The following is a 25,255-nucleotide window of genomic DNA, read 5'->3' on the forward strand; positions in this document are numbered from 1 at the left end:
TATAGGTGGCATCCTTTGGGCCACTCTACCCCTCCTGTTTGATAACTTGAAACGGACTAATCAAATGAAATATAAGGGGAGTCCATGGGGTGACCCACCCCCTCCTGTTTGGGAACTTACGAAACGGTCGAGATCCCCACCCTAAACAATATATATTCATGTATGGGTCAATATAACTAATTAAATGAAATATAGGGGGAGTCCCCCTACCCCCTCCTGTTTGAGAACTTGGAAACCGATGAGATCCCCACCCCTAAACCATATATATTCATGTATGGGACAATATAACAAATCAAATGAAATATAGGGGAAGTCCCTAGGGTCACCCTACCCCTTCCTGTTTGAGAACTTGAAAACCCTCGAGATCCCCACCCCTAAACCATATATATTCATGTATGGGACAATATAACAAATCATTTACATTTACTATGGGCAGGTCAGTCAGACCTCACCTTTGATCCTTGTAGTAGTGAACATTTGTCTGATTTGTGTTGCATAACTATTGTACTATAGAACACATACTCAGTTTTCTTTACAGGGAAACCAGTCCATTCATACGATTACATTTTCGTACTAAGTCAACACGTACTACTAACAGTCAACTGAACTAAAACCAACGTTAACTACCAATTAGAACAACTACAATCATTGCGAACTTGTACCACTGCAGACTCACCATAAAAAATATACATTTATATATTCATTGCTATTGAAACCTTGATAACATATAAATTATTTGCCTTAATAATAATTAATTCATTAGATAAACATAAATGTACAATATATGAATGTTTAATGCCACATCAGAGGCGGATTTAGAGGGTTTTTCAGTGCCCCCTTTCCATTTTTGAGAAAAAATTTGGTTGATTATATAGGGAATCACTGAAGCATGACTGGAGCAGGTCCCCTGTTAGGCAGTCAGTGGGCCCCCACTTATGAAAATTTCTGGATCCGCCACTGCACATAATTACGTTTGCCTGGTTTTTGGTTAACTGCCTTCAGCGCTTACAGCGCTTTGATTTTCATGCGTTATCACTTCATTATGCGTTATGCGTTCATTAATATAAAAAAAAGAAGATGTGGTATGATTGCCAATGACACAACTCTCCAAAAGAGACCAAATGACACAGAAATTAACATCTATAGATCACCATACGGTCTCCAACAATGAGCAAAGGCCTTACCGCATAGTAAGTTATAAAAGACCCCGAAATAAAAAATGTAAAACAATTCAAACGGCAAAAATTAACGGCCTAATTTATATACAACAAATGAAACAATTTATGAAAAACAAATATGTAACACACCAACAAACGACAACCACTCAATAACAGACTCCTGACCTAGGACAGTCACATACATACAGAATGTGGCTGAGTTAAACATGGTAGCGGGATCGTAAACTGTTTAATTTGTGTTAACGGTATTGATTATTCTTGATTTTTATATGATGAAAACATGAATTAGTAATCAGTGTCATTGAGGGTTGAAGCTGGCACGTCAGTAACTGCTAGTAGTCCTTTGGTAATGTATGTATAATTGTCATTTTGCTTAATTGCTTTTGTTACTTATTCTGACATCGGACTCGAACTTATGTTGAGCTGATTTTAACTGTGCGTATTGCTGTATGTTCGTTTACTCTAGTATAGAGGTATAGGGGGAGGGTTGACATTTCAAAAACAAGTTCAACCCCGCTGGATGTCTACGCCTTTCTCTAGTCAGGAACCTCTGGCATTTGTTAGTCTTGTATATATTTTGAATTGCAGTACATGTATATGTTTTGGAGTTTAATATGACGTCCATTTAAAAAAAATACTAGTACACATTTTGATAAGGTGACAACTGAAGCCCGCATCCGTGTGCAGGATTTCTCTCTCTGTGTTGAAGACCTACTGGTGGCTTTCAGCTGTTTTCTGTCCCTTTGTATAGTCATCTCTTTTACACATTCCCCATTTTCATTCTCAATTTCAATTTGTTCTTTTTGTCATTACAAAGTCTATGTACGCGTGTTAATAATTACATTTCAATATAACCAATTAAAATGTTCAAGTAAATAAAACATAGTCATATTTTATTTTCTAAATTTGAAGTATCCTATTACCCTAGAAGTTAAAAAGACAGTTAAAAACAATTAAATTGCATGTGAGATTTGAATAAAAACAAAACATGCAAGTTATACTGAAACTAATAGTAAATTAAAACACATGTAAGTATGTCCTTTAGGTCATATGTTAAAAGCGTTAAAGATTACTTAGTATTAAAACGTAGAATGGTCCTTAGGACTGATGCAATCTTCACAATACAATACAATTATTTTTTCTTTTTTGTGTAAAGCTTTATAATGCAGAAAAAAGGTAGAAGACCGGGGTGCTTCATACAGTTTATGCATATATCTTATGTTACTAAGTTTCCATCTGCCATATGTCCTCTGTTCTTGACCTTATTTTCATGGTTCGTTTAGCAACATTGTTTTGTAACATGGAGTGCTCACTTATTATGATATGAGTGTAATGATAACTAAATTTGGCATACCAATTCTGCAAGGGTCTCATGTATCAGTGATTAAAGTGATTTTGTTGCTAAGTCCGTATTATCGTATACCAAAGACTATAAGCAGTCATAGTTTAATTACATTTTGAGTATAGAATGATTGTACGTGCTATTTTTTTTTTATCTTACCTTGAACTTAAGTTCATGGTTCATTGATCAATATTTATTTATAGTGATTTGGTCTCTTTTTCGGGTACTGTAAGTGATAGGGCCACTATGTTTAAGTAAGTAAAGATGTAATAGTTATACACCGAGGGAAAAGTGTGTCTGGATAAGAAACCCCGTCGGCCGGAGGCCGGAACGGTTTCTGATCCAGACACGCCGTATACCGAGGTGTATGACTAACTTACACTCCATTCTCAACTCTATATTGTTAACATTGATTATTAAATGAAAAAAAAACAACAAAAACGATAGCATATATTTTATTGACAATATCAAACCATGATTTATACTGAAGATTTTTTTTTTATTACATGCAACACCACTAGTAACCTTTTTTGGTTGTCTTTTGTTCAAACTTTGACAAGTGAGTATATTTTACCAATGTCAAGGTTGTTTTGTATATTCCAAATAAATCCTTGTGTTATACCGCAGTCCTACTAGGCAACGATCGCACTACGATCTGTGAGAAAAATGCAAAATTTTGATGATCGTAGTGCGATCATGTAGATCGCAGTAAGGTCGTAATACGGTTCCAGGTGAGGTCTTCAAAATCGTTATAAGCGTGGCCAACTTTGAACATTTTTAAAACAATCGTGGTGCGGTCGTGACGAAATCAGGTCGTAGTAGAAGCGTAGTGAGAGCGTAGTAAGGTCGTGGTAAGATCGCAAAGGTCGCTGTACCATTGTAGCGAAAGCGTAGCGAAAGCGTGTTTCTATTTGTAGAGACTGCGCTACGGTCTCACAGCGCCATAACTACGACTTCACTACGACCATCACGTTCTCACTGCGACCAATCTACCTTCCACTACGACTATACGACGTTTACACCACACTAATCAATACCACAGTACGATTCTAGCACGCCCATGCCGTCCTCAGCACTCTCTTCCTTCGACCTGACTACGTTCATACTACGATCATAAAGCTAGGTTCACACTGCCAATCAGACCAACTCGATCAATCTCGATCAAGAAAAATTAAGCGATCGGGAGACTGGTCTGTCTCAATTGACAAGAGTGTTCGGGTTGGTCTACCTTGGTCGTCATCGATCTGACTTTCTACCCAAAAGTTTTTGACATGTCAAAACATTCGAGTAATGATCGAGAAGCCAGTCACTCGAGAAGAGATGGAGAAATCGTCGAGTAGCGTTCGAATTGATCGGAAAGGATCGTGTAGAGATGGAGTTTGGTCGGAATACAAATAGTTTACCGATCAGTACTCAATCATTTCGATCTTTGCTCGACTAATTTCCGATCAATTCCCGATCAACGACAACCTGTACGCTATGTGATAAAGCTTAAATGCCCGATTGCTTCATGATCACTGCGACTTCTATACATTTTTCATCCCAGATAAACTCGACCAATACCCGATCTCTACGCGACTACATTCGACCACTCTTCGATCTCTCCTCGGTCATACACGAGTATACATGACTGCTACACGATTCTCTAAAAATGTGTGCAGCTCTGATTAACTCTCATAACTTTGCTTCTGCAAATATATCTTGGTTCTATTTAATTTTAACTGTACACAAATTCCTCTATGTACTGTACGCGTCTGTACTTTTTTAAAAGTTTAAAAGAGAGAACACAAATACGAAAGTTACAATCAAACCGAAAGCTCAAACCGACACAGCGATAGTAAAAAACGAAAGCCGACGAGAAGACAAATAGAAGTGAACATCACACAACACAACACACACACACACACAAATAAGAACATAGCAACACGAAACCCAATAAAACCTGGGATGATATCAGGTGTTTTGGAAGGGAAGTATATTCTGCATGTTTGCCACAGAGGATTTTTCAAAATATGAAAGAACTCGAGCATTTAAATTCATTATTAGACAGCTGATGACTAATTTAGCCTTCGAAGTTAGTTTTTGGGCTAATCGGCTCTTTTTGTTTGATTGTTTCTATTTTCCGTATGTCCAGACATTTGTGTAGTACAAAAATAAGAAGATGTGGTATAATTTCCAATGAGACAACTCTCCACAACCATCGCACTTTAGAGTGAGACACCATCGTACTTTAGCGTAGACCATCGCACTTTCGCGTGACCATCGCACTTTAGAGTACCATCGCACTTTAGAGTCCTACAGATATATGTAAACTGTTTCAGAAAAGGTATCCTCAAGGGGATTGAAATTCTATTTTTGGTCAAATTTTGGGAAATATGTGACATCTTTGCCCCTGTTTTGCAATATTTTAAGTAGAAAAAAAAGGCAGATTGTTGCCAAGGATACACCAAATAGTTATCAAAAGTACCAGGATTATATTTTTATACGTCAGACGCGCTTTTCGTCTACATAAGACTCATCAGTGACGCTCAGATCAAAATAGTTAAAAAAAAAAAGCCAAATAAATACAAAGCTGAAGAGCATTGAGGACCCAAAATTCCAAAAAGTTGTGCCAAATACGGCTAAGGTAATCTACTCCTGGGGTAAGAAAATTCTTAGTTTTTCGAAAAATTCAAAGTTTTGTAAACAAAAATAGATATCTTGAACCATTCAACTACTGGGTATCCGATCTATGGAAAATTCTGATTACATACATATGCACATAAATGACACAAATAGTAGGCTTAATTTTTAAGAAAGCAAGGAAAAGGGGATGGTACTATTTATATATATTGCTATCTTACATCAGTACTTATCCAGTGACAAATCTCATTTTGAAGAAAAGAGCAGTAAAACTCCTATAACAAATCAGCGTCCCATACTACTTCCAGGAAGTTTTTATAACCATTGGGGTCCTCTTTGTTCAGCTCCTGCAATTCTTTCATACTTATGGTTTTGCCATTTGATTAAGGACTTTCCATTTTAAGTTTTTCCTCTGAGTTCAATATTTTTGTGATTACTTATAATACTGCTCACACAATGGTCGCCTTGCCAGCCACTGCATATCTGGATTTTTCGGCACCCTTTGCCGCCTACCCCTTTTTAATTGTTTTCTACGCTCTCTTCAAGCTCCGTCACAGCTATTAACCTGTCTATCTGAGCCCTAACCACCTGTCCATACAATCCAACTGCTTGATTTCCATATAGATAATTATTTTAAATGTAAAATTTTACTCAGACCTTCTGTGAATTACTGAATCTAACCAAATAAACGGGGAACGTGTCCATTGGACACATATAATGCCCCAGCTTGCATATAATGTTATAAAGAGTCAATACTCAAGAATGGTAAAAGTGACGCCACCCAAATTCGCACTTGATCTGTGTATTATGGTATTGCCTTTCATAAAATTTGGTTGAGGCAAAATAATATTGGAGAACGGAAACTATTTGTTGGAAGGTTCGTATCCGTACTCACGGACGGACAGGGGTAACACTTAATGCCTACTCCGCTGCAGTGCCCGGGGTGATATAAAACAAATTCAGATGTTTTTTATACTAAAATTGTACATACCCGTCCAATGCCCGACTATTTGTACGACCCCTACACGATCAAGTCGATCTAGTCTGGCCGAGATAGGATGAAATCGAGTATAGTCGATTTGGTCTAGCTAGTCGAGTAAAGATCGTGTAAAGATCGTAAATTGGTCGGAATTATCGAATATGCATTCAATTAGTGGTCGAGTTTGAGTGGTGATTGAGTCGTTAAGGGGTCGTAAATGGTCAGGTTAAGGTCGTGTACAGTTGGATAGCAGTCGGATAGAAGTTGTAAACAGGACAGACCAAGAATTTGGTCACGCTTGGTAGTGAAAATTTGGACAATCGGGATCATCGAGTTGATCTGATCTTCAGTGGGAACCTAGCTTTATGCTCATTGTCATTTTCACTTGAAATATATAGAAGCTTTCCCTGTTTTGTTTGTCTGTATGCAATTTGAACCTCTTGTCTTTTTTTTCTCCAACGGTTCAACCATTCTTGACACATCTGTGTCATACCTGCTTTCGTTTATTAAAACTTCGTCATTTGAGCTTGATGAACCAGCAGTAGGTTGTGATTCAGGTTGCAGTGGTCGTTCCAACATCTCTGCTAGATCAGGATTCGTTACTATTAGAGCTCCCTCTGCCTCTACATCTACTCCTACTACCAAGCCCACATGTTCTGGTAGATTGTGGTAGCATGACTGTGTTGTTTCCGAGAAATCTACGTATTAATCAGAAATAAAAGGAATGGAACAGTATTGATATGGAACACGATGTTGACGTTATTACTGAGAACGTAGTAAGATCATGGTATGAACGTAGTATAATCTTGGTAAGAACGTGCTTTAATCGCAGTAGAAGCGAAGTAAGATCGTGTTGCAATCGGATAACTCGTAGTATGGTCGTAGTGAGAACGTGATGAGCGCAGAAAGATCTTGATAATGCGGGGTTCACACATTGCAGATTATTGCTCCAGTTTGAAATCAGACAGCGATAAGACATGAATGGTGAAAAAGTCGGGTTACTATCCTCAATTATCTTGAATGTCCTATCATTGTCTGAACGCAGTCGTTTAAGTTCTTAACAGATTCATACGGGTCAAGAATGGTCTGGATAGTTCGGCGAAGCACCCCGACAGTTAGGTGCGCCCCGTAACATTCGGGGAAACTCAGCCGATTTTGTCTAGTCGGACTACAAGCGTGACTATGTCGTTACATATTCTGCTATATTGGATCAAAATTCTAACAATGTTCTGTATATTCTGGACGGTGTCCTGTGGAACAGGAATGACCTGGAGAAAATTTTCATTGCTGTTTTCTGACGATTGATTCCAGATTGCATTCAGATCTTGTCGATTGCGAACCGTTTTTGCAGAAACCGTTTTGGAACAGTCCTGTTAATAATACCAAATTCGTAAATGATACCCACGTCAGAGTCCCAACAATTACAGAATACAATACGAATGAGACCAGAAAAAGTCGTTTGCAATGCGATAGAGCGGACCATGATAGGATTACGTTCCGACAGTACCTGATCATTCCGAGTATGCCGACAGTTTTCAAACGGATAACTTCCGTCAGCGTCGGTTCACTGTCTGCTCACTGTCTGATCTCTGTCGGATTACATTCGGTAGAATCGGGACGCAGTCGTGACAGACTCGGTCGAATTTTACCATGCGAAAGATACAAATCGGATTAGAATCGACTGAGAACGGGATTAAAGGGACAAATTCGTTTGGAAACGGTTGAATATCGATGCTTCCTGAACAATATTTGATTGTTGTCGTTATTAAATATTTTGTTTTTTACAAATTTTGATTAAAGTTTGAATTTCCATCCACGATTCACAGGATCTTGATCAGACTTTTGACAAATGTTAATCGGGAATTGTCCTATTAATTATAAGACGGCAGTAAAAATCGTGAATGTGTGACCCCAGCTAAAGTGTACAGAAGTGAGGTCACAGAATAAGCGCGATGAGAACTTGGTCTAATCGTAGTGGGGTCGTTGTGGAAGCGTAATGAGGACGAAGTAGCATCGTAAAATCGACGAAATACATTTTTTATGTCGCTCATTCCGCGACCTCACCATGATATTTTTTTTATCTTACGGTTTTATAAAAAAAAGCCCCCCTCTTCTCGAGAATAAATAAACATTCATATTCGGATCTACAAAGGGATAAGTGTGTCTGCAATAGAAACCCGACTACCAGACACGCTCAGCATACAAATATACAAATTATTTTTCGTAACTCCCTCTTTTGGGGGGCAGGGGCTGATCCTGCTTTGGTTCCAACCCAACAGACAGGGGGTGGGGTTACAATCAGTCAAATACATTCATCTTTTAAATCGGGTCCAACCCGCGGAATCCATAACCCGGATCGGCCAATGGATAACGAAAGGGGTCCAAGATTGAGAATCCACCTTTTTTAAATAGAAACATATGATTGGATAAAAAATATTACTTTCAGCTAAGGAGTAATTAAAAGATTTTTTTGTATTCAAAATAGATGCTTAATTTTTTTTTCGCTATTGGAGTTTCTTCAAGTGAACACTTTTAGTAATTTCTTATGGTCATGCTATTTAAAGAATTATCAATTTCTATTGATGCGAATTAAAATCGACTTTGTATGCGGGATGTAGAAGCAGGGGTTTCCAGAAACCCCGCTTGTCACAGCGTGTGGTCAACTCTATTGTTATTCTTAACAGATCTATTCAACTTACACTTGTTTCAAGAATAGAAACTATGAAATATAACAATAGAACTGGGGTGTAATGTTAGGTGTACATATCCATTGGCAAATTTTATTTGATCTTGAGCTTATCTTTATTGTTCATGGGTCAATATCTAGTGTTTGTGTTATTTTTTTTTTTGTCCCTCTAGCATCTGATCATGATCGTGTTTTAAGTGCATTGATAATGTTGAGTTTGAGATATTTGTAATTTATCCTTCGTATAACAAATAATCAACGTTAATTTAATCATAAGTAAAGCATTCGAAATATTTCAATGCGCATTTTTATTTTCACTTTCAGAATAAATCCGGCCATGATAATTTTTCTTTCTTTTTTTGAGACTTTCAAATTTCGTAACCACTTTAATGCTTCTATATATTTTTGACTTTTCTCATTGAGAAAGCAGAACGATGACCTTTTGTAGTTTACATCCTTGTTTTTTTTTAATTTTATTTGTGTGGTCACAGAATCAATAATAACACTTTGCCTTATTGTTTTATCTTTATGAATTTGTTTCTTCTGGCCAGTTATTGATAATTGTTGCGCCGATATGAAATCAGGAATGATCATAGGTGCGTAGGTTTTTGTTATCCAAAGATATAAGATATTTCACCCAGTTAAGAATATAGGAACATGTATATCATGTTCCAGTTGGTTTTTCGTATAAAATTTCAAATAAAAAGTAAGGTTGGACAGGTAGATGATACCTGTTTTTCGGTGGTTGTCGTTTGTTGGTGTAGTTCATAGGAGTTTCCCTTTTTTTCATATAAATTTCCCTGATTACTTTTTTTGAACCAGTTATTGTGGGGACGTTTATAGCAGCTTGTTGATCGCTGTGAGCCAGTTAATCATCTTAATGCTCCGTGTTGAATATTTACTTTGACTTATAGTTGTAAATTTTGTATATATTGTGACTTGGATGGAAAGTAGTATAATTGACACTCATGCTACAACTTCTCATTTATAATAATAAATTTATATTTTCAATACTTTATTCATTTTATAAAGTGTCAATTTTTTTTGGCAATTGCTGACTTTCCTTGAAGACTAGGTTTTCTGTAAATAAAAATAATAATTTACTAAACCTATAAACATATAGCTGTAAAACTGAACGACATGTCATATGTAACCAAATTGAATAATTACTAGTATATTTGAAATCACAAAATACTGATTAATTCTGCAGTACTGTAACACTCTCTCATTATAAACCTCTTAGACGGAAAGAATGAGTTATTCAACAATATTTCATAGAAAATCTTAACCAATCTTATATATACTTGTCTTAATTTGGGAAAGGGAAACATACCTAGTAAAAAACTCAACCAAAATGGAAACTTGCATTATATATATTTATTTTAGTGATACAATTCTGTTATGTTTGAAGGATGAGTTTTATAACAATTCATTGGCATTCCCATGTAAACCAATTGTGCTCCTCGTCTTGCGGACTTGTTCCTTTGATCGTATTATGCAGACTTCATACAGGAATTTCTCAAGAGGAATGCACAGAAGATAGCGTATCCTTTAATTTCGCGTTTATTTCCGCTAACTGAATGATTAAGAGTTTCGTGACTGTGTTAATCGCATATGAAACCTAACATAAGTGTAATCTGCTTCAATATCTTTACTACCATATAGATTGAGAGCTTCACAAACAGGCGGTTAATTTTAAAGTTATCATTGTGAATTTTGCATTTCAATGTCACGAAATCCAAGCTACACCTGCATGTTAATTATATATCTCCAAGTTCATAACCTATTCCGGGATTTGTGTTTCCGTTCATTATTTCCGTTAATCATGTTAATACAAGGTTGTTGCTTTCAATGAAACTATTTAAGAAATGGCTCCTTATGATTATGTTAAAGTCACAAATGATCACAGATATGCTTTATTTGTCGTACCCACTATGCTGTTTTTTTACTCAACTGTATTCTTACCGAAATATCAGTGAATGTTTATTTGCCATCAGCGTCATGTGAGGTACCACTTGTATAGCAGGAATTGCCATACATCTCATCCCTTCCCGATTTTCCGTGTATTGTAATAAGTGTTTTTGACTGTCGTTTATCTAAAATTATTTGTAGTTTTGGGTAAAAAAAACATGTTATCAGTCATATCCTATCTATTTTTCATTACGTATGCACTACTTACGTTATATACCAGTAACACCAACACTGCCGACGTCGAAGGCCTTCACATCTTCCTTCATCAAAACCCCAGTCTAAACAAAACCTATGACAACTTTTTGGGTCAAGAGGACAAAACTGGTCAAAATTAAATCTGCCCATATGCTGCTTTTTAGCAGCATGCAATCCTGAAAATATGATTGTTTATTTAATTTCTTGGAAATTTGATATTATTGGAAAAAAGATAATTCGTTTGTTTTGCCTAAGGACAATTTTGAGAAAGAAATTTTGTGTAGGGTCTTTATTTTGATTTTATTGTATTGAAAATAGAGTAAGGAAAATTCCTTCATTATCGTTATTTTTATTTTAATGCATCACGGCCAGGAAGTTCATGTATTTTTAATAAAGAAAAAAAAATTAATAAGCTACGTATACATTGAAATCATTGTATCGATATAGAATGTACTAACATTTCATTTTACAATTTTAATTAATTTGATATAATCTATCGAAAATGCATGTTGAGGTTCGTCTTCAAACATGTATTTGATTACTTGAAAAAAAAACCCACGAAATCATGTTGTTCAAACCTCAAACCTCGAGCCAGTATACACTGAGAACAGATGTCGTTGTGTTTATTCCGACTTAAGTGGAGATTGAAATTTGCACCTCTTGAAAATTGTCCCTTTTTAGCTCACCTGGCCCGAAGTGCCAAGTGAGCTTTTCTTATCACTTTGCGTCCGTCGTCCGTCGTCGTCGTCGTCGTCGTCGTCGTCGTCTGTTAACATTTACAAAAACCTTCTCCTCTTAAACTGCTTGGCCAAATTAAACAAAACTTGGTTACAATCATCATTGGGGTATCTAGTTTAAAAACTGTGTCCGGTGACCCAGCCAACCAACCAAGATGGCCGCCATGGCTAAAAATAGAACATAGGGGTAAAATGCAGTTTTGGTTTATATCTCAAAAACCAAAACATTTAAAGCAAATCTGAAATGGGGTAAAATTGCTTATTAGGTCAAGTTCTATCTGCCCTGAAATTTTCAGATGAATCGGACAAACCGTTGTTAGGTTGCTGCCCCTGAATTGGTAATTTTAAGGAAATTTTGCCGTTTTAGGTTATTATCTTGAATATTATTATAGATAGAGATAAACTGTAAACAGCGATAATGTTCAGCAAAATAAGATTTACAAATAAGTCAACAAGATCAAAATGGTCAGTTGACCCCTTAAGGAGTTATTGCCCTTTATAGTCAATTTTTATCAATTTTTGTTAATCTTAGTAATCTTTTACAAAAATCTTCTCCTCTGAAACTAATGAACCAAACTTGGCTACAATCATCATTGTGGTATCTAGTTTAAAAAATGTGTCCAGTGATCTGGCCAACTAACCAAGATGGCCGCCATGACTTAAAATAGAACATAGGGGTAAAATGCAGTTTTATGGCTTATATCTCAAAAACCAAAGCATTTAGAGCAAATCTGACAAGGTATAGAATTGTTTATCAGGTCAATATCTATCTGCCCTGAAATTTGCAGATGAATCGTACAACCTGTTGTTAGGTTGCTGCCCCTGAATTGGTAATTTTAAAGAAATTTTGCCGTTTTTGGTTTTTATCTTGAATATTATTATAGATAAACTGTAAACAGCAATAATATACAGCAAAGTAAGACCTAAAAATAAGTCAACATGACCAAAATAGTCAATTGTCTCCCTAAGGAGTTATTGTCCTTTATAGTCAATTTTTAACAATTTTCATAAAATTTGTAAATTTTTATAACTTTTTCCACTGTAACTACTTGGCCAAGTTTATTATAGAAAGAGATAATTGTAAGCAGCAAGAATGTTCAGTAAAGTAAGATCTACAAACACATCACCATCACCAAAACACAATTTTGTCATGAATCCATCTGTGTCCTTTGTGTAATATTCACATAGACCAAGGTGAGCGACACAGGCTCTTTAGATCCTTTCGAGGAACTTCACCTCCTTTTTATGACTAGATTTAACATTTCGAAAATTAGTCATAACTTCATGTTTTAAAATGTGTTAAAAAAATTACGGAGATGTGGTTTGGTATCAAATAAGACAACTATGCACTAAAGATGAAAGAATGTAAATTTACTGGGCACTATTTCGCCCTAACTATGAGCATATATATATATATATATAGAAAAGGTGATCGGCGTTACATAATGTTCAAAACTTGAAATAAAACAACGACATATACATGATAAAAACTGAAGAAAACAAAACCACAAAAACCATCAAATAAAACAGACAACACCCAATAACGGGCGCTGAATTACATGACCCAGCATTGCAACAGACACGCATAAATGTTTAACATGTTGTAAGCACTAAACACCCCCTTTCTGGGACAGTGTGCTGAAATCACATCAAACGAAAGAATGTTAAAATCAATAAACTGGAGAAGACTCGACTTTTCAGATCGGCACTGAAAACAAACAAAAACTCGAAAAAGAGGGACGAAAGATACCAGAGGGACAGTCAAACTCATAAATGGAAAATAAACTGACAACGCCATGGCTAAAAATGAAAAGGACAAACAGACAAACAAAAGTAAAAAAAACTAAAGAATTAACAACACGAACCCCACCAAAAACTAGGGGTGATCTCAGGTGCTCCGGAAGGGTAAGCAGATCCTGCTCCACAGGTGGCACCCGTCGTGTTGCTTATGAGATAACAAATCCGGTAAGTAGTCTAATTCGGTTATGAAAGGGAAGAGGGAAAAGGTTTGATCTCTAATTTCAACTAATTTTAAAACTATTTTTTGTATTTGAAATGTATCTGTGTAAACAAATGAACATTGAAGTACACATGTTAAAAGCCTTCATCATCACTAATTTGTGCAGAAGTACTCTAGTATATCAGTACCGTACACACGCAAGCTCATTTGAAGTAAAAACTGTATTTGAACAGCAAAATAATTGATATCTAAACATTTTACCTGCAATGCAGAGTGAAAGTACCAATACAGCGAAGAAATACTTCATGTTATTTGTTATAACCAGGGATTAATGATAAATATCTGAAAAATAAAAAAAATAAATTCTTACTTACAAAAATTGATAAAAAATAATTTAGTTCGCTCTAAATGCAGCTTCCAGTGTATAGCTCTCTATTCATTACTCTTTTTTTTCAGCAGGGTATTTTCCAGAAGCAGTAATGGAAACACAATACAACAATATAAGTCCATTTCTTTGTCAAAATGAATTATTTTCATAGTGACAAATTTCGTACAATTACACAACACTATTGGCTTGTTTACATTGTGAATAACTATCGTAAAAATAAAGATACAATGACCGTATGAATGCATCCATAAACAAAGATGAGACATACTCAAAATTTCACAGCGGCTCAATGATAATCTTGCAAAGAACGCATCTATTGAATGTATTGACATTTGTTCTGGAAAATATGATTATCATTTTCTTTGATATTATAGATATTTAAAAATTAAGATATAGATCTAAACTTCAAAGTATACTATATTGTAATATTTGTTTACTTTTTTGGTGTTCACGTGAACTACAGTAATTAATATAGAAAAGTTCTATCTAGCTATCGGCATAAGTATTTCAAAATTTAACTTTCATTTAAGTCAGCTGTGGATGGATGTATTGTGTTTCCAAAACGTCTTGCAATGTATGATACTTCACGTGAAATGTTCCATTTTATACCGGCATCATCCAATCTGTTTCTAGCTACGATTGAATTGTTTTTCTATAAACGATATCCTTTGCACGAGATATGTTACTGTCCTTTACTGGAAAATTTGTCAACTATGCGTTCCTTTATAACACCACTTACCAGATAGAGGGGATCGTCTGTATATCTGCACTATTAAAATTTATCAAGCGTCCTTGTTATTGCATTATGCAGGACAAAGAAGAGCTAATGTTTGTTCCGTAGCTTCTTAAAGGTACGAATGATGTTCATTATAAAAAAAAAGTACGGGATTGCTACGAACTCAAAAATGGTATATTTGTCTTTCCTAGTTTTCCATTTAAAATTTTGGTGTTCAGTACCAGGAAAATGGGTCTGCTAAGATTTTAGTTAATATTCAACCTAGCAATTGCTTAGAGTTGAAATCTTATTTTCAATTCTTTAGTTTAAGTATACTTACAGTTGATTTGACAAATTAACTCTCCTTAAGTTTCCTGCACAGCAGAACAGTATTTATATACTCTCACTGTTGTATTCTCAATGACGCAAAATCATTTTGATTGGCCATTGAAAATGTTTTAATTAATAAAACGCAATAAAATTTCGCAATATCAACCGACATAAAAAAAAACTACTCATCTAAACATTAAATTCTGATTTTTTTCTATACATACATACATGTACATGTATTATGAATTTAAAGACTGTTACGCGACCGGATGCGGTCTTTGTTTGATATATAACGTAACTGTATTTCCTGTAATGTTAAATTGTATCTTTCAAAGTAGTTACCTTTACAATAATAAGAAAGTCAGCGGATCAGTTAGTATGTGACGAATGCAATTGTACCCAAATTTTATATCCAATTGAGCATTGTATGCTATATTTAACCAAAAGCCTAAAAAACAATATAATTTGATAAACTTGTTTCTTAGTAAGATTTTGTCAAAATGAAAAAAAGATCGGTTAGCATCCTTCAGTTTTTTTGGTTTCAACTGAACAACATTTCGTTTTATAAATATGTCAAAACAGGTTTTCCATAACTTTGGACATAACATCTTATGTGTGTCACCATACATTAAGAATATTTCATGAAGCTAAAGTGTGCAATGAATTTGTTAAAATAATTTCAACCGATTATTGGTTTAATGAGTTTACAAAAGTGATTCGTTAAGTCTTTGGTGCACGGATACATGGGACTGCACTGTCAATATTTTCACCACGTACATGTACTGGTTATACCATTTTACTTGTCCTACTGCTCTGTTACTAAACAAGAGGATCTCAAAAGCTTGGATTGCTCACCTGTTATTTTTGCTTTTCAATATTTATTAATGAATGGCTTAAGAATGCCATTTAAATGTTCATTGTATCTGTCATATTTTTTTCAAACGCAAAAAAATGCATTTCACCCATGTGTTTCATTTTAGCCATAGTGTCTATGTTTCTTCACGTACAAGGAAATGAAATACAAAATGTATACTAGATTCATTTTGGTCATATAAAAATGTTTTTGAAGATCTTACTTTGCTGAACATTTTTGCTTTTTACAGTTTGTCTTTATCTTCAATAATATTTACGATATTAATCAAAAACTGCAAAATGTCCTTAAAATAATCCATTAAGTGGCAGCAACACAACAATGGATTTTTCTGTTTGTCTGAAAATGTTAGAGCTGATAGATCTTGAACTTTTGAGCATGTCAGATTTGCTCTAAATGCTTTAGTTTTTGACATATGAGCCACAAACTGCAAATGACCCCCAAGTTCTATTTTTAGCCATAGTGGCCATGTTTGTTGATGGATAAAAAAAATTCGGATACAATTCATAAACTAGATTCTCATAAGGAATATTTAGTTAATGTTTGAAGGTATTTGGCCCAGAAGTTTCAGAGGAGAAGATTTTTGAAATAGTTTACGACGACAGACAACGACAGACGACGGAAGACGAAGGACGCGAAGTGATGGCATAAGCTCAAATAAGGCCCTTCGGACCTACTTGAGCTAAAACGTGAAAAATATCTCAGTCAAAAATGTTAAGCATGGACAGAGGACAAAAGCAATTAAAAAGTGATACCAGATTTCAGATATCTTTTTCATCGCTAATAAATAATCATCATTTTGATTTAACATGAAATTTTGATAGTCCAATGAGACCACAACGTAACAATACAAAACATAGAATTGAGAATGGAAATGGGGAATGTGCCAAAGAGACAACAACCCGACCATAGAAAAAAACAACCTTTTATATAAGACATATTTTATTTTATTTGTATCTGTAGTTTAATTTTTATTTAGTTAACTGTACAATTTCTATTGTATAAATTTTGCTTCTGTGTTATCTTGTCCACTTAAAGTATGCTTTTATATTCAAATGAAAAGAATAGAAGTATTTTGTCCTAATGTTAGCTGAACTTAAACAAAATATTACCTCACACAAACATTTGTATTTCTGTTTATGATGCATATATATTAAATTGTACTTTAATTTTGTAAAGAACCTTTTTTCGACCTTACATGATGAATTAATTGTATCCGTAGTACAAGTATAAGTTTTTCCTTGAAACGAAAAAATAACTTACATCACAAAAAATCCCCTTTATTAATGGAGCACGTGAGCGGGTTAAAGGCACAAGGACGACAGCTGTTAGCACTAAGAGATAACTAAATGCACCTAACGTGAAAGAGGCATTATGTGTATGCTGTCTACATATCTTACATGTTTTAAATTATCAAAGAAACAACCCACCTTTGACATGTTTGTACTTGTTTTAATCTCTGTTTGCTATATGTTGGTACAATTTCGTTGGGAATACATAATATCCCCCAAAACATTCATTGCAGGATGAAACAACGTCTTTCTTTTCACTAGATATTTGTTCTGCTGTCTACAGTTTTGTACTGTGTACCGATCTGATGAGTTAAGTCATTTTCAACTGATTGTTATGCCCTTCCTAGGGGCATTATGGTCTGACTTCCGTTCGGTCGTCACTTCGTCCGTCTGTTCGTCTGTTTGTCCGTCTGTCCCGCTTCAGGTTAAAGTTTTGTCAAGGTAGTTTTTGATAAAGTGGAAGTTCAATCAACTTGAAAACTTAGTACACATGTTCCTTATGATACGAACATAGAAACTGATAGAACGAGTGGGGCATCCGTTTACTAATGAATACGCTCTTGTTATAGTTTAATTGTTCTTATGTTGTGCTATAACGCCACTGTACCAGGTTAGGGAATGGGTGATCGCTTGCAAACATGTTTAACCCTTCCACATTCTTTATGTGCCTGTTCGAAGTTGGGAGCCTCTAGGTTGTCGTTGATTCATGTACATGTATGTCTTATTTATATTTTCGTATTTTTTTTAAATTTGTTTCAAATTTGATCGTTTGTTTTCTCAATTGAATTGTTTTATATTTTTTTCTTATTTGTATCTTTTATAGCAGACTCTACGGTATGTCAATATTGGAGGGCAAACGGTTGCCTATGATTGCTTACATCCAAGTCATTTGACCCTTAGTCGGTAGTGTCTTATCCGAAAAGTCCCATTTTAAGACCGTTTCAGTGTACATGCATAATGCCTTTATTCTGGTAACGATGACTGGTTTCTGATGAATGCTTTTTTATGGGTTTTAAAAATTAATATCAAAAGTCTCTTTTCAATGAAAATGTTTTTATCTTTACAGCCCTTGGATGGTGTAAACTTCCATAAAAATGTATATGGTGAAATGGTGTATGGCATACGGTGCAATGGTAGAAGGTTGATAGTGATATGTAGTAATGGTGTTACGTGCGATCGGGAATGATGTGCATAAATGGTGTTAGACATTTAAAACTATGCAAAATATTGATTTTCAATTTTATATATTGATTAATATTGTGATCAAAATTCGTTTTTTTGAATTCATGAATAATTTTGTAGTCGTACTCTTTCTTTGAAATTAAATTGCATTATGGTTTTATGTTTAAGGTGTATGGTGCAAAGGTGTAACTAGTTATCAAAGGTACCAGGATTATAGTTTAGTAACGTGTATGGTGTAATGGCACAGGGTGTACGGTGTAAAGGCGTTTTGTGAATGGTGTAATGGTGTACGGTGTAGATGGAAGTTTACACCATCCAAAGACTGTATAACAAGTTTTATTTAATATAATATTTTATTTTTGCGCAAATGAAATAACAATTGGCGCGAAAGCAAAGCATCGATTCAATCCATATCATAAGTTCTGATAGGTAAGCTCGTTTCCTTTAAACAAAAAAACTGAGGAAAAAGGATTCATAGAAATTTACTAAAATATTTTATTTTGATTTTTTGTATGCTTTGTCTCATGCTATAGTTGTAGTATATTGTTACATTATATAGATTTGAATTTGAATTTAAATTGAAACATGTATACTTTTTTTTATTATTGATCTTTTTGTTGTTCAAACTACAGTGCATACATACATTATCACAATACATAAGTGAATAACATGATATTTTTTATGGCATTGTTATACTATTGATATTTTACGAATAAGACATAGTAAAAATTTACAAGTAAATGATGTGAATACTCAGTATATGATACCTCTTAAGAATACTTTGGAATACATTAAATATATATGATCATATCAAAAATAAATTTAATTAAATAACTTCCATAAATCCACCCCCCCTCATCTGTCGACAAATGACTCGTGTTTGTCTTTAGAAAGATATAAATATTCTAATATCTCCAGCCTCCTTTTCAAAAATTTAAGAAACGCTTGCACAGATATTAACAGTCTGTCTAATTGTGTGTTCTTAGCACAGTTGATGTAATACTTTGCCTGTAGAATACCATAATTTAAAATTAAGTTATCAGAATTCAATACACCGAAAATTACACTGTCTTTATTCAAAAATATTTTTACTCCAAAAACTAAATAAAAATTCTCTCCAAAATTGTTTTATTTCTGTACATTCAAAAAATTTATGCTCTATGGTTTCTAGTATAAAACATGTATATACTACATGTATCGTAATTTTCAATGTTTGTTCAGATCATTACTATATGACATGATTCAAAACTTTCAAGTACTTAACTTTTTCTTTTATATTTTTTGTATAATGACTAAGATATTCAATTACTATGCAACCCGTGATCTTATCTATATTTTTTTTTCGAAGAAAATTAAAGTGTCCCTAAAAATCCCGTTTTGCACTACGTGTGTTTCTTCTATTAATTATTCTGATAGATAAAACAAATCCCTTAAAGGTAACATTATTGAAGCTGTTGTCCTGTTGTTGTAGTGATGTAGTGGTAGATAATTTATTGTAACAGAATGCCCAGTAGATAGTCTTCGTAACGATTAATAAAAACTGAAAATTGAGCATTACGAACCCTATTTAAAACTGGGGAGATTTGTGGTAATCCAGAAAGGTTAAAGTATACCGATTTATACGGTACACCCTTCGTGCTACTCCTAAAATACATTAATTAGTAGTTTTATTAATTGATAAACAATCATATAATCGCAGATTGTAATTCATTTTCCAAGTTGATGAGATATTATAAGGCTTGCATTTCCTCTATCATGACTTTTTTTGGTAGATGTTAGCTGCTCACAAGGAAGCAATTAAACTAGAAGTCGCATATAGGAAGTTAAAATCATCCATTCGATTAATTAAAAAACGCTATTACGATTTGATAAACGCTGTTTAATATATTTTCAAACATGCCAAACACGACAACGGATATGTTCCAATCGTCAAAAGCACAATACCATCATCATCTATCCACAATTTAGACTTATCATCGAGGTTGTACTTGCATCTGTTACATGTTGGGTGCCAAATGTAGATCATGATCTGTTTGCATATCCAGAGCATGTGGAATCTTCCCCGGGTGTTTAGGTAGGGTTAGTGTGGTACAGTCTTTATCTTTATTTGTTTTGTATCCATTTGTTTGTCATTGTGTTGTCAAATTGAAACATGAGTCCTCTCAAATGCATTTAAAAGACATAATATACTAGTTGCCTTGGGTTTGTAAAAATAGCAAAAACGTAAATGGTCATGATACACCTTCACATTCATTTCTGAATAGTAAAATGAAATTACTTCAGCTAACTGTGAATGTAGAATTTTTGGCTGTGTGAGAGTGGTGAAAATTCTTAAAAGGCTATCATTATCCTTTATTGACCAGGAAATACTACCGTGCCACCTACACTATTGTTGCCTTCATTAACAGGTCAGAACATTTCTTACATTTTGATCGAATAAAGGATTTTGTATCAACACAAAGTCTATGTATGCGTGTTAATAATTACATTATAACATAAACATTCAACAATCGTTTATTTATTCGAATTGGACTTAAATAAAAAAAAAAAAATCTTTTTTACAACTTATCAAATAAACGTTTGCTTTTTGTTCAATTGAAATCATTTCCGGCATTTAAGGACAAGAATAAATTAACAATTAAATAAATTCGGGTGGTTTTGCAAATCACATATATCAACAAGGTTTAAAAGCGGAAATTTGTAATTGCTCCTCCTCTTTTACGAAAAAAATGATACACCTGATATCTACGTGCACTGATTAAACTACGTCCATGCTGCAGTATTGACCTTTCATTAAGCACTGCACATACTGTCTTGCATTTCTAAACCCTTTAAATGGTAAGGGGATGAGAAGTGCATGATATCTAAATTTGCTTGTACACACACAGCATAGCAACGGACGATGCCGATAATCACATCATGGTGAATTAAACAGTTTGTAGTGTAATGTGTCTTTACAGTTGAATCACTGTGTCCGCGCGGCAATTGCTATTGCGAATTACATGAGTTTTGAATATCCGTAAATGTAACACAAATATAAAAGTGTTTGTACTTGTTTGAGGCAAACCGATGGCCAGAAATGAATAAAATTTATTAGTTCAACCATATTGAACCATTTTCTATTAAAAAAATAGATTATTTGATAACAGTTCATTTGTTTCAAACTAAATTATATTTCGTAGTATAAAATCTGTCTAAACAGGATTTCCATAACTTTGGAAAGAACACCTCAATCAATGGTTTTATGAATTTACCAATGCAAAGTGAAGCATTTAGTGTTTGCTGCATCGTATATTTGTCAAATCATAATTGTCATATCCATTTACTTTTCTTTAAGCTCTGTAACTAAACAAAAGAAAAAGATACATGTAACTCGGTCAAATAAGTTAAAAAGGAACCGAAATCAAAGACAATCAAAATGTATTAACTAATGACAGATATGTTTTAATATTTTTTTTTTTATCATATAAAGGGGATTAGGGTGTATAACTAACGGAACACTTTATCTAAGGCCGTCAGTGTCTTCGTAAACCTAATTTTGAATATCTGGTCATGCTGTTACAGAGATAAGAAACTTAATTGGCTTATTTCAATACATTTTTTTAATTCTGAACTGTTAGTTGATCATTCAGTTATTGTCTTTCTGTGGTTTTTCTATTTGTTATGTTGGTGTTTTTAGTCGACTTATGAATGACTGCTCCTTTGGTATCTTGTCCACCTATTGTATGCTTTCGTATTAAAATAAAAAGAATAGACATACTTTGTCTTGATGCCTGCTGAACATAATAATTGTTTTCTTCATACAAGATGTATTTTATTTTATGATGCATATATATTAAATTGTACTTACATGTTGTAAACAACTTTGTTTTAGACCTTACATGATAATTAATTGTATCCGTAGTAAAAGTATAAGTTTTTCCTGGTAATGAAAATATAACTTACATCACAAATAAACCCTTAAGTTTGTTAATTGAGCACGTGAGCAGGCTAAATGCACAAGGACGACAGCTGTAAGCACTAAGAGATAACTAAATGCACATAACGTGACAGAGTGATTATGTGTATGTTGTCTACATATTTTAATGTTGGTACAATTTCGTTGGGAATAAGTACTTAAAAAAATAACCCCCAAAAACATGATCTCAGGATGGAACAACGACTTTTCACTAGATATTTTTTCTGCTGTGTACATTTTTCTGCTGTGTATATTTTTCTGCTGTGTACCGATCTGATGAGTTAAGTCATTTTCAACTACTTTTCATGCCCTACCTAGGGGCATAATGGTGTGTATATCCGTTCGTCCGTCACTTCATCCGTTTGTCCAACTTCAGGTTAAAGTTATTTTGTCAAGGTAGTTTTTGATGAACTGGAAGTTCAATCAATTTGAAACTTAGTACACATGTTCTTTATGATACGATCTTTCTAATTCAAATGAGAAATTCGAGTTTTTACCATAATTTCACGGTTCACTGAACATAAAAAATGATAGAACGAGTGGGGCATCCGTTTACTATGGACACGTTCTTGTTATAGTTTAATTGTTTTTATGTTGTGAAAAAGGGTTCATGGAATTTACTTAAATATTGTATATTGATTTTCTTTATGCTTTGTCACATGCTTTAGTTGTAGCATGTTATTACAATACAGATTTGAAATTAAATTGAAACATGTATAAATATACTGTCGTAATTATGTATATTTATTTTGTTCATTACTATCGGACATGATACGAAACTGAAACGTAATTAATTTTTCTTTAATTTTTGTATTATGACTAAGATATACAATTACTATGCAACCCGTGATCCTATTTATAATTAATTTTCTAAAAAAGGAAAACCAAAGTGTCCCTTAAAATCCCGTTTTGTAACACGTGCGTTTCCTTTATTAATTAATCTGATAGACAAGATCTTTTGTACAACAAGTCCTTTAAAGGACACATAACTGAAGATGTTGTCCTGATGTAGTATCGCAGTGGTAGACAATTATTGTAACAGAATGATGACGTCTTAACAAAAGCTATACGTTGGAAAAAGTTTAATGTTGATGATCATTAGTGTAGTGTAACACACACATGTCTGTCTTACAGAGAACCCAGCCCCTCCACTTGGTTCCTTTCTTTTTTCTTTATAGTGTGTAGTGCGCTGTCAAAAAGAAATGGACGATACAAATAGGAGAATCAAAATTCATAGACCGACTGAATCATGACAAGAATGAAAAACAAAAAAAACGAAAAAACACTAACAGTCTTCGAAAGGCTGCATAACAACTAAAAACAAATTGAGCATTACGAATCCTATTTAAAACTGGGATGATTGCTGGTGCTCCAGAAAAGGTTAAAGTATACGGATTAATACAGTACATCCTTCGATCTACTCCTAAAATACGTTAATAAGTAGTTTTATTAATTGATAAAATATCATATAATCGTAGATTGTAATTCATTCTTATATATGTATCTCCAAGTTGCTGAGATATTCCAAAGCTTATATTTCCTATATCATGACTTTTTAGTTAGATGTTAGCTGCTAACAAGGAGGCAATTAAACTAAAAGTCACATGTAGGAAGTTAAAATCATCCGTTTGAAAATTAAAAAAACGATATTACGATCTTATCAAATAAGGGCCGACATACAAAAACATAGAAACATGTTTGTTCCAAAGCTGTCATCAGTACTCGTTAGAAAAGGTCTGTTATAGGTAAAACAAACTCTCCGGCAGTTTCAGCTCCGATCCGCATATTGTTCTACACTAATCACTGCCTTAGACTAGTTCGCAACCCGCCCTTCAAGATGTTTGACCCGAATTGACCTTTCGTTGCTACTAAACCCAATATGGCTGAAAACTTGAGAATGAGCTTCAACTGAGACCAGTTGTTTTAACAAAACAATAATTGTAAACTAAAACCAAAAATCCATAAAAATCAAAATAATATAAATAACTGTTTATTTTATAGGAAAAAGTTCTTCTTCACGGTTTGCAGTAAAAAAATCATATTTTTTGGTGTTGACTTTTGTCGTCGGCACGTATCGTATGTGCAGCTATCAATATCAATCATATACACGGAAACCGTGATTATTGCATATTGAACATAAACATACAGACAATTTAACTGTCTTCACGATTGACCTAAAACGTTGCCCAAAAAAGTGGCAGACACAGTCTTTGGTCCTTACTGTTATTAGTATTACTGGTAGTAAAAATGCCGTGATAGATTAAATTTACTGAAAAGAGCTTTAGAAAACTATAAAAAAAAATGATTTGAAAATATTTTGTAAAAGACTTATTTCCATTATCGAAAGACAAAACTGCACTTCGGGAATATTGTTGTTAATTATCAAAGGGGTTGGGAGCAAATATTTATGTCACAACAAATGGCTTCAAATATTAATGTCACAGCATATGGCCACAATGCCATGGTTGTAACGAACAAAAAAGAATGTATTCCTGCAATAGAATATGTACTTTAAATCCACCAGTTATGCATTGAATTGTTTTCATACAATAGATGATGGCGAAACAGTAAGAAGGACAATATCACATATAAGTGAGGAATAGCTGAAAAGGGAAAAATTAAATTCATTAAATAAAACAAAATATAGGTATAAGAGTTTTAAAATATTGTCAGATATAAAATACATTATTTGTCTCTGATATTGTTAGTGTTATTTGCATGAATTAATTTCTTTGTCAAATTATTAATAAAATGCTATTAAATGTATCTCAACTTGCTGTTGAAATAAAATAAACAAAATGCACAATATTCATAAATTGCATTATGAAGGAAAAGCAATCATGCCAATA

The 25,255-nt window shown here is 33.9% G+C and overlaps 2 protein-coding genes across 2 annotated transcripts in view; both read right to left on the reverse strand.

The window, feature by feature from the left end:
- LOC139511578 (uncharacterized) overlaps window positions 1–25,255 on the reverse strand; it is a 166,378-nt gene that overhangs the window by 20,468 nt on the left and 120,655 nt on the right. The gene's annotated exons all lie outside the window — the stretch shown is intronic.
- On the reverse strand, window positions 9,806–15,284 carry LOC139510504 (uncharacterized). Its single transcript, XM_071297080.1, has 4 exons — window positions 15,114–15,284; window positions 13,932–14,012; window positions 10,987–11,149; window positions 9,806–9,887 (listed from the first exon to the last, which is right to left on the reverse strand). The coding sequence occupies exons 2-4, from the start codon at window positions 13,975–13,977 to the stop codon at window positions 9,842–9,844; spliced, it is 255 nt and encodes an 84-aa protein (XP_071153181.1). The 5' UTR covers window positions 13,978–14,012; window positions 15,114–15,284; the 3' UTR covers window positions 9,806–9,841.

The sequence above is a fragment of the Mytilus edulis genome, chromosome 2 (assembly GCF_963676685.1).
Source record: "Mytilus edulis chromosome 2, xbMytEdul2.2, whole genome shotgun sequence".
In the NCBI taxonomy this organism is placed as follows: Eukaryota; Metazoa; Mollusca; class Bivalvia; order Mytilida; family Mytilidae; genus Mytilus; species Mytilus edulis.

What these genes read in the sequence shown, in the direction of transcription:
- LOC139510504 (XM_071297080.1), bottom strand. Translation starts at nt 13,977, where the DNA reads ATGAAGTATTTCTTCGCTGTATTGGTACTTTCACTCTGCATTGCAG. An exon ending in ACTTTCACTCTGCATTGCAG is followed by an intron (nt 11,150 to 13,931) that starts GTAAAATGTTTA and finishes TCATATTTTCAG; the next exon opens with GATTGCATGCTGCTAAAAAG. An exon ending in TGGTGTTACTGGTATATAAC is followed by an intron (nt 9,888 to 10,986) that starts GTAAGTAGTGCA and finishes TTTTATTTACAG; the next exon opens with AAAACCTAGTCTTCAAGGAA.